This window comes from Clinocottus analis, unplaced genomic scaffold, assembly GCF_023055335.1.
Source record: "Clinocottus analis isolate CAN_PGR_092001 unplaced genomic scaffold, fCliAna1.0.p SCAF_24, whole genome shotgun sequence".
Lineage (NCBI taxonomy): Eukaryota > Metazoa > Chordata > Actinopteri > Perciformes > Cottidae > Clinocottus > Clinocottus analis.
In genome coordinates, this window is record NW_027175976.1 from 5,294,653 (window position 1) to 5,308,896 (window position 14,244).

General features: G+C 47.4%; 1 protein-coding gene across 4 annotated transcripts; it reads right to left on the reverse strand.

Annotated features, from left to right (window-relative positions):
• Nucleotides 1-329: 329 nt before the first annotated feature.
• On the reverse strand, nt 330-13,929 carry LOC137794113 (probable ribonuclease ZC3H12C). 4 transcript variants are annotated; one of them, XM_068590738.1, is made up of 6 exons: nt 13,875-13,929; nt 5,751-6,593; nt 5,481-5,620; nt 5,117-5,351; nt 4,866-4,972; nt 330-4,742 (listed from the first exon to the last, which is right to left on the reverse strand). In XM_068590738.1, exons 2-6 carry the CDS (start codon nt 6,560-6,562, stop codon nt 3,160-3,162), a joined length of 2,877 nt encoding a protein of 958 aa, XP_068446839.1. In that variant the 5' UTR covers nt 6,563-6,593; nt 13,875-13,929; the 3' UTR covers nt 330-3,159. The 4 variants fall into 4 exon arrangements, with proteins under 4 accessions (XP_068446839.1, XP_068446840.1, XP_068446841.1 ...); XM_068590739.1 differs by having other exon boundaries at nt 13,812-13,902; XM_068590740.1 differs by lacking the exon at nt 13,875-13,929 and adding an exon at nt 10,453-10,606.
• Between the last annotated feature and the right edge of the window lie 315 nt (nt 13,930-14,244).

Below are 14,244 nucleotides of genomic sequence, written 5' to 3' on the forward strand. Positions count from 1 at the left end.
TTTAATGGATGCTCATTTTAAATATATATATTTTTTAATCTCACATACCCTGATCCCGCCCGACACCTGCTATTATTATTGGTTGCATTGCAATTAGTAATGCCACAACCATTACTGCTTTTAATAGTTTTTTAATCTCGGGAGGGTTGAATGTGATGAGCATTAAAATACCTAACGCTTGATTATACAATGACTTTTCAAGGTCAATTTTCTGTCATAAGCAAAATATACTAATATTACTCATATCATAATATACTAATGTGACAGGAAAATACAGCAAGTGTTTTTCTGCATAAGAAATTCACAAGGACATCACATGTTTCGTAGCTTTAATGAACAACCACAGTTACAGTTGAATGTTACAATAAACAATTAGTTACACCATTATTAGTACTGGCAAAATGGAAAAAGAGGATTTTCATTGTATTAGTGTCACTGCCTATCGAGCGCTGTGATATCTTCAGCACTTCCAGAACAAACGATCTTGGAGAAAAGTAGGATGCTTTCCAAAACATGCTTCCTGATCCTTTGGAGTAAATAACAAGCCTTATTGAGAACAAAAAAATATTCCCTCTTGACTTTATATTGTATGTCAAAGGGGTGTTGTTATGAAATCAACTCTAACTGATGTGTCAAATTAAACATTACCAAGCAGAAAAATCAGTCAGCCTTCGGTCATGTAACAGCAAGACAAAGCTCCCAGGACAGAAACACAACTATGTACACAAACTAAACACGAGGAAACATGCAGAAACCAAAACAAATCAAAACATGCATAACAGTTAAGCTGAACATAGTTCAGAGTATTGGATGTGTCATAAGCACAATGCCATGAAGAGGCATTACTTTGGGCCCACGCTCAGGGGCCACACTGACACACGGTGCCAGGAGGCCGGAGAGAAGGCGCTTCTTCACTACACACAGAGGTTCTCTCTCATCAACGCCACGCGTTATTGTACAATTAACCATTATTTGAACAATTTGATTCGTTGGACGGGAGAGAAACCAGTTGGCTTCATGCAGCTGGCTTGTGATGAACTGTGTGACGAGCTCACTCTGTCCACTTTAAGTCCTCGGCGGCCACTTTGAACTTGCGTCACACTTTGGTCGGGCTCTACCTGAAGAACGACTCATAGATACTAGCATTCTGGATATATATCGTGCTACTAATAGAAATACAAACTATGTGGGTATTTCCTCCTTAAGACTATCCCAGCATGCAATAGGCCACAGGCAAGTTACACACGGGACACGACAGCATGACCCTATAAGTGCTTAGGTAGCTTCCTGCGTGTGAACTAAAAACTTTTTTTTCATTTATATGTTCTCTTTTTTTGTGCAAGGTAATGCATTGTGGCCAAATCTTTTTCCTTAAAATATCAAAACAGAAACTTCCCACATTTGTCTGGAAAGAAGTGAGCATCTTAGCCATTTCAGTAGTAGAAAACCTCTTCTCGTAAGAGGCAAAAAACGTCTTTATACATTTATCCAAATACTCCAGGTAGAGCTTCGGTAGAGTGTTACAGACTTTCAAAATGGCCACCATGATTTATGGGACTGACCCAAATATAAAACTTATGAAACATGGTCGGGGTCTGTCCACTCAATTCATGATTCAACAAAAATAATAGATTAGCTATTGATAAAATGTCAATTCTCTATTATTTAAGTACATCCACTTCCTGACTTCATAAAAAAGGTCAAAAAACAAGCAACTGACCCCCAACCTCACCACGAAAGAAACAGACTGGTTCCCTTCTGTTTCCAAACGGGCATTTAACCAGGAAACCAAAGCATATTTCTTACAGGATTTAATTGGAGCTTTAGTAGCAAATAAGCCAGCTTCAAACCCAAAAGCGAAAATAAAGGAGCTGTGATACCTAAACATAGTAGGCAGCCCACTCCTTTTGTTTCTCAACATATTTTAAATAACTGTCTCAAAGCAATTTCCGCAAGATTCAAAGTTGGAACATCTCCTTTGAAACATAACTGTTGTCAATGCATTTAATCATATAGCAATACATCAAGAGTGTTTGATGGATACGGAGCAACAAGTCCATGTACTGTATATAACATCAGCGACTTAGTTAATGATACAATTTGTATCAAACGGGGGTTTTCTCTGTCTAGCGTGGATTCAGCTGGGACCTGCCACAGACAACCGGAGACGCTGTTCGCCAAAAGCACAGCTGAGAAGTTTGTTAAATATATTTACAATACGTACATTTCTGATTTACTGATCCAGATGTTCTCCGTCTGTAGCAGATACCAGAGCTGACCCGAAACAAAACGGCCAGAGACAGAGAGAGAGGGAGAGAGTGAGAGAGAAAGAAAGAAAGAGAGAGAGAGAGAAAGAGAGAGATGTCCCTTACTAAAACTAAGGTACACACGACAGGGTCACCTATCTCTAAAGCTACAACTCTGACCAAAATACTGACCTCATTTAAAATAAGACGAGCGTCTTTCAGACGCCCGTTTTAACAAACATGGAAAAGGCCCCACATATGGCCTCACGACACACACAAAGAGATTCAGATAATACACATTTTGTGTGGCCAAAGAGTAGTTTTGACACCGTCATGTGACGATGGAGTTCTCGATGTGGGTTTGCCACATAACAAATTAAGAAAACCCATCAGAGAAAAACCTGTGACATTATTCTTTATAGTTAAGAAGTAAAAAATCCCGTCCATCTGGCCCATTACACATGAAAAGAAAATATTTTCAAATACTGTTTGACTTAGTTCTGAACAGTATACAATGTGAGTGCACATTATGTCAGACTCCAGTCTTAAAGGTGGTGTAAATCCCTCTATAATCCTTCATATCAGTTGTTTGTGGATGAAAGTGGTCTTACTCACGAGGTTATGACTTGCCTGTAAAACAAAAAGGAACAAGTCCTGCATGTGAAAGACACATATAATAAGATCACTCGCACAGAGGACTGGCTCTCCCGACACTTCTTAAAGGTTGAGTTGTCGCTGTGTTGTGACCACAGCAGTGTTTAAGATTACACCATGCAAATCAAACGTGCTTTCAAGTTTTGCAAAGGCAAATTCCAGTTTGCTCTGCTAATGCAAACCACACTTTTGTTTTCCTTTTTCCACTACATGACTGCTATTGTTTTCTAAAAAGGCAGATTGAACTTCCCTCCGTTCTTTAGTACCCCGATTGAGCTTTCTCCACAAGTATAGCAGCTGCCAGCTGCTGGGGGTCTGTGATATGGGGGCTCCTGGCCATCACCCGGCTCACCAGCTCCGAGGGGAAGATGTTACACAGGTTGACGTACACTTTCTCCCTCATGTCTCCGTAGCGGCCGTGCGCGGGGGATTCTGAGTGCTGCGGCATGTAGGAGGGAGGAGCGTGGGAGGTCATCGCGAGGTGAGCGCCGTGAGACGGGTATGGCGGGAGAGGAGTGCTGGACGGGTGAGGCGGGTGAGGAGAGTGGGCCTGGGGCGGCGGGTGGTTCAAGTAGTGTGTCGGGGACGGGTGGAGAGCTGGGTGGGAGGAGTGGTGCTGGCCGTAGCCGTCCTGTGCCCAGGGAGGGGCGTGCCAGGATGCCTGCCGCGTGTCCGGCAGACTCTGATAGGCCGACGGCGGCAACAGAGGCTGTCGGTAGTACGCGTCCCAGCTGGGCAGCGCTTTTGTCCGGTGGTGATGGTGCGACGTGGACAGGTGTTCGTACAGATGCGAGTCGGACACGCTCTCTCCTCGCGTCGGGGCCAGGCAGCGGCCCAGAGGGGAGCCGGGGGGGTGAGGGTTGGACTGGGGCAGAGAGTGGTAGTCGCCCGGGCAGCTGGAGCGAGCCGTCAGGGGCTGGTGCTGGAGATGTGGGGGCAACGGGTAGAGAGGGCGCTTCGGAGGAGCCTCCGGCGGAGGCTGATCGTGAGCGCAGTTCTGGCCGCGTGCCACGCCCAGGTGGTAGCTGTGTACTCCCGCGTTCGACGCGTGGGAGTGCTGCATGCTCGAGTAATCGGCAGGGTGAAGGCCACATAGGTCGTGGTTCGCCGCGGCATGGTGGGGATACAGCCGGCTGTGGGGATTAGCAAAATGGACGCCGTCATCCAGCATTGTCTCCGCGGGGCAGCCGGGACACGGCCTCTCGCTGTACGAGTCGCAGCTGCTGCCGCAACTCACGCTGCTCTCGCTGCCGCATTCGGAGCCCGCCGAGCCCATGGAGCCGAGCCGCAGGTCCGTGTCGTTGGGGAAGCGGCAGTCCGGGCTCCGCCTGGACGAGAGGCTCAGGCCCGAGTAAGCGCGCGTTACCGAGTAGTAGCTCAAGTCTGGAGACTCACAGTGAGGGTAAAGGTCGTGGCTCTGGGCTGGGAGACTATGGGGAGTCACCGCTCTGGATTGCTGGTCCTGGGGAAGGCTGAAACTGGACGGGGGGCCTCCCGGGGCCGAGGACATGCTCACACCCCCACTGCTACTGCTGCTGCTGCTGCTGCCACCCATGATGTTCTTCTGGCTTTCCGCCCTCCCCTTTGCCAGCTTCTCCTCCGCGTCGCTGTACGACAGAGCTCGGATGCTGGGGTCCGACTGCCTTTTCTGGGCGCCTTTTTTGGCCTCGATGCTGCCAGCTGGCACACTGTGGCTCTTCACCAAGCCAGTGTCCCCCTGGTTCTTTGTGGTGACACAAGTCTTGGCACTGGCACGCAGCTCATCAGCCACAGCACGCTGAGGCTGAGCACCTCTTTCTGGGTGGTAGTACTTACACTTGTGGCCGTAAGTGCACTTCTTTCCTGGTGGCAAAAGGTCTCAGTTTCATTACATGGAGTCAATTTGTAACCTGCAGTCCATACAGACAAGACGTTATGATGCAATGAATTCATTTTGGTGCATTTTGTACATGTCTGAGCTCTCACCATATGGGCAGGGCTGTTTCTTCTGCTCTGGCATGATGGGTCTTTTCCTCAGGAAGTTGTCCAAACTGGGGCCGTGACGACCGAGAGGGTCATCTGGGGGCATGAACCTGAGAGACCGGAAGAAAGGATTAGAAAGGACAAGTTGTATGACTTTTAGGGCTCGTCCTACAGGGTTTTTAAAAATGGGAGCACATCCTGTAGGTTACACCTCTCAAAAATTGTCATTTTAACAGTGTCTGTCCCTCACTCACTTGTCATTGACAAAGGAATACATGAGCAGCCGCTCGTCGATGAACTTCTTCCACTCGGGCTTCTCATTGGCCAGGTCTCGGTAGTTATCGTTGGAGACGATGATGCCGTCTGACTCATAGGCCAGTTTGACGATGAAGCGGTCGTCATAGCAAACCACTCGCCGACCTTGGACGCGCCGCGAAGGAGTGAAGACCAGGATCTTTTCCTTCTCGAGGCGACGCAGGATCTCCTGGTCTGTGGAGGAAGGGGAGTTATCTTAAAGTAGAATAATTGAACAACTCCCATCAAAAGCATATGTGTGTGTGTGTGTGTGTGTGTGTGTGTGTGTGTGTGTGTGTGTGTGTGTGTTAGTTTTGCACTGACCCGTTATCGGGGCGTCGGGGCGCGACTGCTCTTTCCTCCAAGCCGGCACAAACACAGTGATGTCATGATGGCCGCGCTCAAGGAACCAATCCACGGCCAGCTGGATGCCCTGGCAGGAAAACACTTCTTTGTTGCCGTGGCTACAGGACATAGAAGCGGCAGGAGGTTAGCGCTAATTAACATTTGGGCACTTAATGAAGGTTATTCAGCACACTTTCTGTGTGTCCAACGATGTGTCTCCATTAAAAACGGCCTCTGCAGTCGGCTCACCTCATGGCTACGTTACTGCCGTCCAGCACAACCGGCCGCAGGTTGTCCTGGTCGCTCAGAGCGTCTGGCGGACACGGCGAGTCCGACCTCTGGCTCTCCAGCAAATCAGAGCACCCGCAAGAGGAAGAGGAGGACGAGGAAGACGAGGTAGAAGCTAATGATCCGGCCGGCTGCTCGCTGTCCGACTTGGTGCCCAGCTTGACCAGCTCTCCCAGTATGTCGTTGATGAGGGTGTCGGGGCCCAGCTTGGACAGCACCAGTCGCACCGTCTCCTCCGAGTAGCCCAGCTTCAGGGCAAACTCCAGCTTCGCCTGGTACTCCTTGCCGCCGGCCTCGGGCACCGGCTCTGCTGCGGAGGGATTGGAAGGAGGCTCTGGCGGGTGCGTGCATGGCGAGCCGGGTGGGGACTCGCGTTCAAGCTCTGATGAGGGCTCGGACGGGGGCTCGGGAGGGCCCTCGGTGCCTAAGTCCACACATTGGGTGCGACAAAGCGGCTGGTGGGCGTTCTTACTCGGAGTTAACCCGCCCTCTCCATCTGGGTCGGTACCGGCAGCGAGGGTGGCGCTGGAAGGCGGCGGCGGAGGCTTGCAGTCCACATCAGACTCGGCGTTTTCCTCCGCCACAGCAGGAGGAGGGGAATCAGCGGCGGTGCTGCTGCTGCTGCTGGAGCGCTCCCCCTGCTCCTCCATAGCAGGGGGCCCGTCAGAGCCGCCAGCCTGCCGGTCAGACCCCGCTACGTGGAGATACTCCAAATCCAGCCCCAGGTCGAGGATGTGGCCTGCTCCTGCCTCCACATGGTCCTTCTGGCCCATGGATCTGTCACAGACATTGACTCATTGGCGCCTAAAGAAAGAGACAGACAGGAGGACGGGACGGGCGTGAGAGTGTGTCGCTTTACAACCACTTAGTAGCACTTGATCTACACTGTACTTGGCGCTTAGGATGGAGAATACTGGTGAAATAAATGCAGAGATACTGAAACTAATATTAATAACAATACAACTAGAGTAGGGCGTCTGGTACAGAGCAGCCAGCCCACTGAAATGCCGAGTGAATCATTTTAATAGGGGTAATCTGCATTTAAGCTTTCCTCACGCAAAGGCTGTGAGCTGATGTTATTTACACTGGCTCTGGCTGGTCTGCTCGGGCAGTTGGGGACGCCGCCGAGGCGCAGACTGGCTGACACAAAGAGCCGGTGGGGCCTCTCACCCTAATTAATGGACTCCCGCGTTTTTTCACCCAGTCTGGCCCCAGTGTGTTATTACAGGGCCATGCCACAGCACATTAATCTGAGGGGGAACAGAGGGTGAACTGTTTGAAAAAAAAAAAAAAAAGACAGCAAGCCGTTAGGGATGGGGCAGACGGACCCTTCCCCCTCGCATGCTACCTGGTAATTAAGGTCCATATGCTTCTTCCCACTGAGGCGGTGGAGTCACTCGTTGAAGCACAGAGGGGCTCTGAGGCCACCGAGCCAATCGACGCATTGCATCCACGCACCAAGAACATGGGATCGAGTTGGGCTCATCAGACGGGGGTCAAAGGTGTCGCATTTTGGAAAGTTAATCCGAGATCAGGGAACTGATCTGTGACGGGCCTGCTGCATTCTGACAGGAGCGAAGACGTGAAAATCACTATGTAAAAGTTTTAGGATGCGTAGTGTGGTATTCCCACAAAAAAAGCATTGCTTTTCCAGGAGGGAACAACCAGTGGAAGTTGTTCCCACGAACGTAAATGTGCAGTTGGTCGTCGCCTAAAGCGCGCCGTCACTCAAACCGACGTTATCTGGACCAACCGGATGATGGCAGGGGAAATGACTTAAAGACGGTGGGTTGGGAGGAGGAGAGTGGGGGGGGGGGTGCGCATTTTATGAAAAAGGGCTGCCTAGCAACGCGGCTGAGCTACTGTTGCTAAGCTACAGCTGCTGAAAGCATTCTCCCCTCCAAATGCCAAGACAGAGGCGTTCCACACACACACACAAAACAAAAAGATCTGCTATGGGGGGAGGGAGGGGCTTACGTGTGCCTCACTGGCAACCCAACCCGCCACCAAGGACAACAATGGACCCGCAGGAGTGATTAGGACTGGGACCTTGGCATCGAGGAATGTGGGCGTTGATGGTGTCCGCGCACACATGAACACAGACGTAGACGTCTGCCTCACAAAGTGACTCATGGTACTGCCGCAGGGAGCGGGGCTATTGGGAACCTGGATGCGAATAGGAGATCACTCAGAGCCAGCTGCATTGAAAGTCTTCAAAAGACGCCGCTTGTGAAATTATTGTGCAAGTCTGTCTACAGCAAATGACAACAAACCTCTGCAAACTTTGACTGGGATCTGTATCCGCTGTAGAGCTGGGTATCAAACTAATTAAAAAGGGTGAGGGTTTCAATGTCATTATTAAATTAAATATTTTTCCTATTAGTTATGTTCTTTGTCAAGACTGGAGGTCAAAACCATTGGAACGCTTCTTACATAAAAATGAGTTCCACGCACTGACGTGAGCAGAGTTTAAGCTCGTGGAGCCCAAGAACAGGATGAGTAAATGTTTGGGAAGAGAAAAAGTTGGATCAGTGCATCACTTTCGGTACCAAACTGTCTCAAAAGCACAAAGTATCTAAAAATGTCAGGTTTTGGCAAACTGGTTTATATATCTCTGGTCAGTAATTGTGTCTATTCTTTAATCAGATTTTCACTTGGCAAATTTACACTATTTTATTCAAAGAGCTGCTTATGTTTGATGCTCAATATTTAAGAAGTTTGCCTTCTTTGTTAAATGGAAAAATAATAATAATAATAATAATATATATATATATATATATATATATATATATATATATATATATATATATATATATATATATATATATATATATATATATATATATATATCAAAACATGGTATTATTCCTTAATGTTAGGTAAAGACAAAAGTGTTGTTTTTAATTGGCTCCTTAACTCAGGCGTCGCATCAGCTGTAGAAGTCCAGAGAGATGATCATTGCATGCAGGACTGATTCAAACATTTACACATACAAGATTACAAGATACATTCACAGCGATGCAGAACAATGAGGCGGTCAGGGGTGAAACGGTTTCGTCACACAGATCCTGACGCATCTCATCAAGTGCTGCAAAGAATGAAAACTTTCATTCGTCATCGATTAGATGGTTATTTTGCCGGTTATTTTTCTCGTTACTCGTGGTGATTAGATAGTTATTTTGCTGGTTATTTTCTCATTTAACGGCTGGACTGTTTATTCTGTAAAATGTCAGAAAAAATGCTTTGAAAAAAAGATATGAATTATTAAACTCACATAAAAAACACTGTCTGATCTGCAAATCATATGGCAAGTTATCTGCTGCATCATAATCACATTAACCTCATTTGATTTCTTTACAATCTGTCCACATCTGAAAATAATAATCCTGTTGTTCTAGCTGTTTAAGGGCAGAGATCTGAACAGTGCGCTCGTCACTATTAAAGCCTAATGAACGTGTGATCAGATTAAATCAGAATCGTTGTGTTTTTAAAGTCTTCTGGTGTGGTCCAAGCTCCGTGGAATTATGCATCCAGCTCATTGTGGGATACCCAAACCGGGCCTAAAGTGTTAATGGACTCATCGCACCATCTCCAGACCTCCAGGCTGAGTAGGTGAACATCAGCGGGCCAGCTCCCACACACAGCGGCTCTGCTGGCTTTGATGGAGGCAGTAATGAATATGTAACACAGTCCTTACAGCGCTTTGTATGTAGGAGCTTTGTGTAAAAAGTGTGTGTGTGTAGCGGCGGATGAGAGAGAGGGGGCGTTTTTATCTGGTTTAAAGGGGGGTGGGGGGTCAGCGGTCTGGCGGGTACGTTGCTGCATGGCGGCGGATACTGTGAAAAAGTTATTGTTAAAAAAATGGCGGAGAATAATAAGTTGGTGCATCGAGGCTTTCTCCGCCAGCAGCAGGGCAACAGATGTCTGCTGAGGGGCGCACACACACACACACACACACACACACACACACACACACACACACACACACACACACACACACACGGGAAAGTTGCATATATGCACAAACACACTGAGGGAGGACAACATCTTTAGCCCGCGCACTATTTGCTTCCTACAGCCTAATGTGACCCAGATAAGGAGGAGCTTGGTTTTTGATCCCCCCCCACCCCTTCCACCCCCTCCCGATCCCCCATAAAACCACAACCCCCACCTCACATGAAGTTTCATATCAAAACAGATCACACAGTTGGAAATCAAAGCTACTGTGGCGCCGGTGCCACAGCTGCAGACCAAAGCTGGAGCAGGTGTAGTGCTGTGCGACGGACTCTTCTGACTCTGGGCTGCGCGTAAACATTTCCTGTGATGTCGTGGTCGAACTGGGACCTGTGGTACGCACGGTTCAAACTCACACTACATCATCTTTTGTCTGCAATATTTCACACCCAGAACCATCGTCAAGCAGAGAGCCCTGTCTCCTCTGTATTCTGAACTTATCAATACCCAGTCATCCAGGTCACTTCAGTTTCGTCAAGTATTATAAGTGTTATATGCTGCTGCAGCCCTGCAACCTGGCCTGCAATAAACATTGTTCTAGCTGAGGAACCTGTGCATCATAGTTGCCAGTCATAGTTGATATATTAAGACAGAGATCAGAACAGATAAAACAAATTAAAATAATCTGCATTTAGCCAGACACACTTACCGGGCCTTCAAAGATCAACAAACAATAGAACAAGGGACGTAGATCAGCTCATTTCCACACATTTAAATCCTTGAGAAAACACAGCAGGAGAAACAAGTCCCAAAGTTCCCTCAGCGGCTACATCCGAGGCCGACGCTCGTCTTTCTCTGCAGGTAAGAGCACAGCATCCAACGCCTCTGTCCTCCCGGTGGCTTCCAGAGCTGTGTGTTTATTTATTTTTTTTCTACACAGGGGCAGGCAAGTTGGACAATGAGTGGCAGAACAGATGGAGCAACAATGTCTGCCGTTCCCTCGTTTAGAGTGGCTGCTCTTCCACCAATCAGAGAGGAGCGGCCTCACAATGCAACGCAGAAAAAAGGAGGGGGGCGGAGGGGAGGAGTATGAGGATGAGGACGGGAGTGGCTGTGGGCAAATGCCTGCAACACCCAGTTTCCCCAAGGCACGCTTACCCAACGTGCACCAGCACACACACACACACATACACACACACACACCCTCCTCGGCCTGAAAGGGCTTCCCCTGTGTGGCCGATGAATCAACGAGGGGTGGGCGGCTGAACAATGGAGCTACACAATGGGAGGCCAAGGAGGGCAGCTGCAGTGTGAGGGCTGGTGGTATTACAGCCCGGGGCAGCAATGGAGAACACCTGGCTACAGAGCGCCACAGTCACTCTCCGCTCTTTGTCTGGGGCATGGGGAGGGGGCGGCAGCGGGGGCTCTCAACAGAAAGAAAAGACCGAGGCTGGCTGACAGACTGGTGTGGCCTTTAAGAGAGTGCAAGAGGAAAGAGGAGAGTGTGGCTGGCCTCAAAAGAAAAAGGCACAAGTGTGGGGGGCGAGACACATCAAAAAGTTTTATGTCCCAATGACGAAGAGGAGGGGAGCTGTTCCTCATTGTTGCAGCACACTTAGGGCAGATGACTCGGAAGCACAAGTCTTTGCCTTTCCTGTCTTTAATGTGACGATGAAGCCCGCATGCAAATAACAGGATCTGAATGATTTTAAAACAAAGTCACGTCCAGTTAATACGATGCCAATAATAAACAGAAAAGTATTCTATTGCGTAATTGATGCAGATTTTAAAAAAGTTTGGAGTGAGCTATATTTTTGAAATACTCTATTAATGTACCAACTAGAGTAATGTGCATATGTGCCATGTAGCTACGTGGAACTCATGGACACACAGAGATAACACAGATAGAGTTGACAAGGAGGAAGTTAAATAAAATGCACTATGCACGGCAAAGAAGAATACGTATGAGCTTAGCCGCAGATTAAATATTGGAGCGTTTACGGTTCTAAGTCATTTTTAATGATTAAAACAAAAAAGGGATCTGGATCGAAGCCAGGTAGCAATATATGTTGAAATAAATATTGAAAAAAGGACGTCTGGATGTCTATAAATATTGAAGCAGCGGCGAGTTTTGTTTGATTTATATATTTATAGCTTTATTACAGAATAAAAGCACATCAATGTTTTCCTTAATGTTGCAAAGCTTATTAGCAAAGAGGTCATAAACTAATTATTTACATCATCTCTAGTAATAAGAACTAAGCCAGAAAACAAACCTGGAAATAAATGGACATTAGCGATTAGTCACTTCATTAAATATAGTTTCAGTCATTTGTCGAGCAAAACTGCTTTTCTCTTTTTAACCAACTGCTTTAATAATTGCGGATTCTATATTCTTGATCGCGTCATTATTATCCATCAAATATCCACCAGACAATGTGTTCATATTGCTTGTTTTGTCTACCCAACACAAAGATATTCAGTTTATTATTATACATGAGAAAGAAAAGCATCAAATGACTGGAAAACAACTTCTTTGCCAACAGAAATATGAATTTAGTCAGATGAGGCTGAACGTCAAGGACAATTTATCTTGGCAACAAGATACATGTAATCTAAATCAACAAGGTTTGTGTTCTCACTTGACTTACTGAATAAAATAGGAGATCTCTCGGCTCAGTGGCTTAACAGGAAAGCAACTGCCTGATTAAATAAGAATGTGGTCTGAGTCAGCGTTGACCAGAAGGATGAGGCGAGACACAACAGCTGACCAACGGCACAGCACACACACACACACACACACACACACACACACACACACACACACACACACACACACAGTCGACCATCTGTCCTAACAAACAGGTGTGTGTGTGCTGCTCCCAACAACTGCAGCAGGATGATGATCGTTTTTCTCAATGGAGACAGATGAATGCACAGAAAACCAACATCGCTCTCGGGTTCCATGCAGAAGGAGCAATTGTAAGAGAAGTATATTCTTTGCAGGACTCTATTGCTCCAACGGATGATTATTTCCACTATTGATAATTTTTCTTAATGATTTGATCTCTTTAAAACATTAAAACTCTGAAAAACTCAAAGTGACCCAAAATAATATTCAGTTTACTATCACTTAAAACATCAACAGTTGCTTTTGGAGGTTTTTCCAGCATCAGACCCAACTGTCAGTTTAAAACAAATACTGAAAATGATTTGCATGAACAATCCGACCCAGATCTAAGACAACAGAAGGAGACCTCCTGCCCTCGTGACCTCTCTGACCCCTCCTCAAAACCGCCAGTATTGATTAAGTTAGGACGTTATGGCAACACTCAGCAGCTCGGTGTGTCTGCTGCATGCACCCCCGCTGCTGCCCTGAAACCCAACCACATCTTTAAAACCACAATGAAATGAAGAAGTTGTTCATCTTTTATGGGCTGCAAAACAGGCAAGGCGGGTTGGAAAAGACAGAAGTGACAGGGTTAGAGACGGGGAGGATGCACAGAAGTTGAAAGAGTGGATAAAATGAAAGACAGCTGCTGGGGCTCGTGCTCACGTCACCTCCCCCTGCCCATCAGGAAGCTGTGAACCCAAGACCGGTCTGCTACTGTTACGATCCTCGGGGAGCCGCTGTCGACCAGTGAGTAACAAAGATACAGCTGTCAGAGAGAGGCCGTGCAGATGAACACTAGACAGGTGGAGGGGAGACACACAGAGCTCCTTCATGAACCCAGCATGCGTTTTGCTCAGGCCTGCTTCACTCCAGAGCACACTAATTAAATCTCCTCTGGGTTAAAAACATGTTCACCTGGATTCAGATTAAGGAGATGATTTTTTTTTTTAAATGAATAAAAAACACACACGCGCAGAAACAGCAGCCTTCTCGTGTTGAAGGGAATCTACAGTAAACTATATTATGGCTGTTTGGAGGGGGGGGGGGGGGGGGGGGGGGCGCAGCGGCGTGCACGGTCACTGCAAACCAAGACCGTCACGACCTCCTGCAGCTTTCACCCACAGCAACCTGCGGCTCAACAAGTCCGCTCGGGTGACGCTGCGCGCGGCACTCACCCGGTCGAGGCCGCCGCTGGAGCCGCACGACGGGCTTTGGTGTCGAGAATGAGCGAATCTTACCTCCATCACATACTGGCGACGCGAAAACATCCGGCTGGATTGTGCAGCGTGACCCAGACAAAGTGCGTCAAGGCGCGGAGAGAAGCAGCGCGGCGACTTCCGCTCCCGTCCCGTTTCAGAATAAAAGCAAAATGACGTTTTACAGACGTTTTACGTGGGAATAAATGTGACATATCACTTAATGTGTTTTCAATGTATTATCTGCTTTGTTTTGACTCAAGATGTATTCCTTTTGTTGGGTGAATAATATCACAATAATACAACTCGACTATTCTACTATCACAACTTATTCTATTTCCGGAAGTTATATTCACAGTGACCTTAAGACCTCCCTCGCGATACATTTCCAATTTGGACATATACCACATGT

Excerpts from the sequence above, each read along its gene's own strand:
- LOC137794113 (XM_068590738.1), bottom strand. The coding sequence starts at position 6,562 with ATGGGCCAGAAGGACCATGTGGAGGCAGGAGCAGGCCACATCCTCGAC. Across the intron at positions 4,973-5,116 it reads TATTCCTTTGTCAATGACAA|GTTCATGCCCCCAGATGACC; the intron begins GTGAGTGAGGGA and ends CCGGTCTCTCAG. Across the intron at positions 4,743-4,865 it reads GAAACAGCCCTGCCCATATG|GAAAGAAGTGCACTTACGGC; the intron begins GTGAGAGCTCAG and ends TTTTGCCACCAG.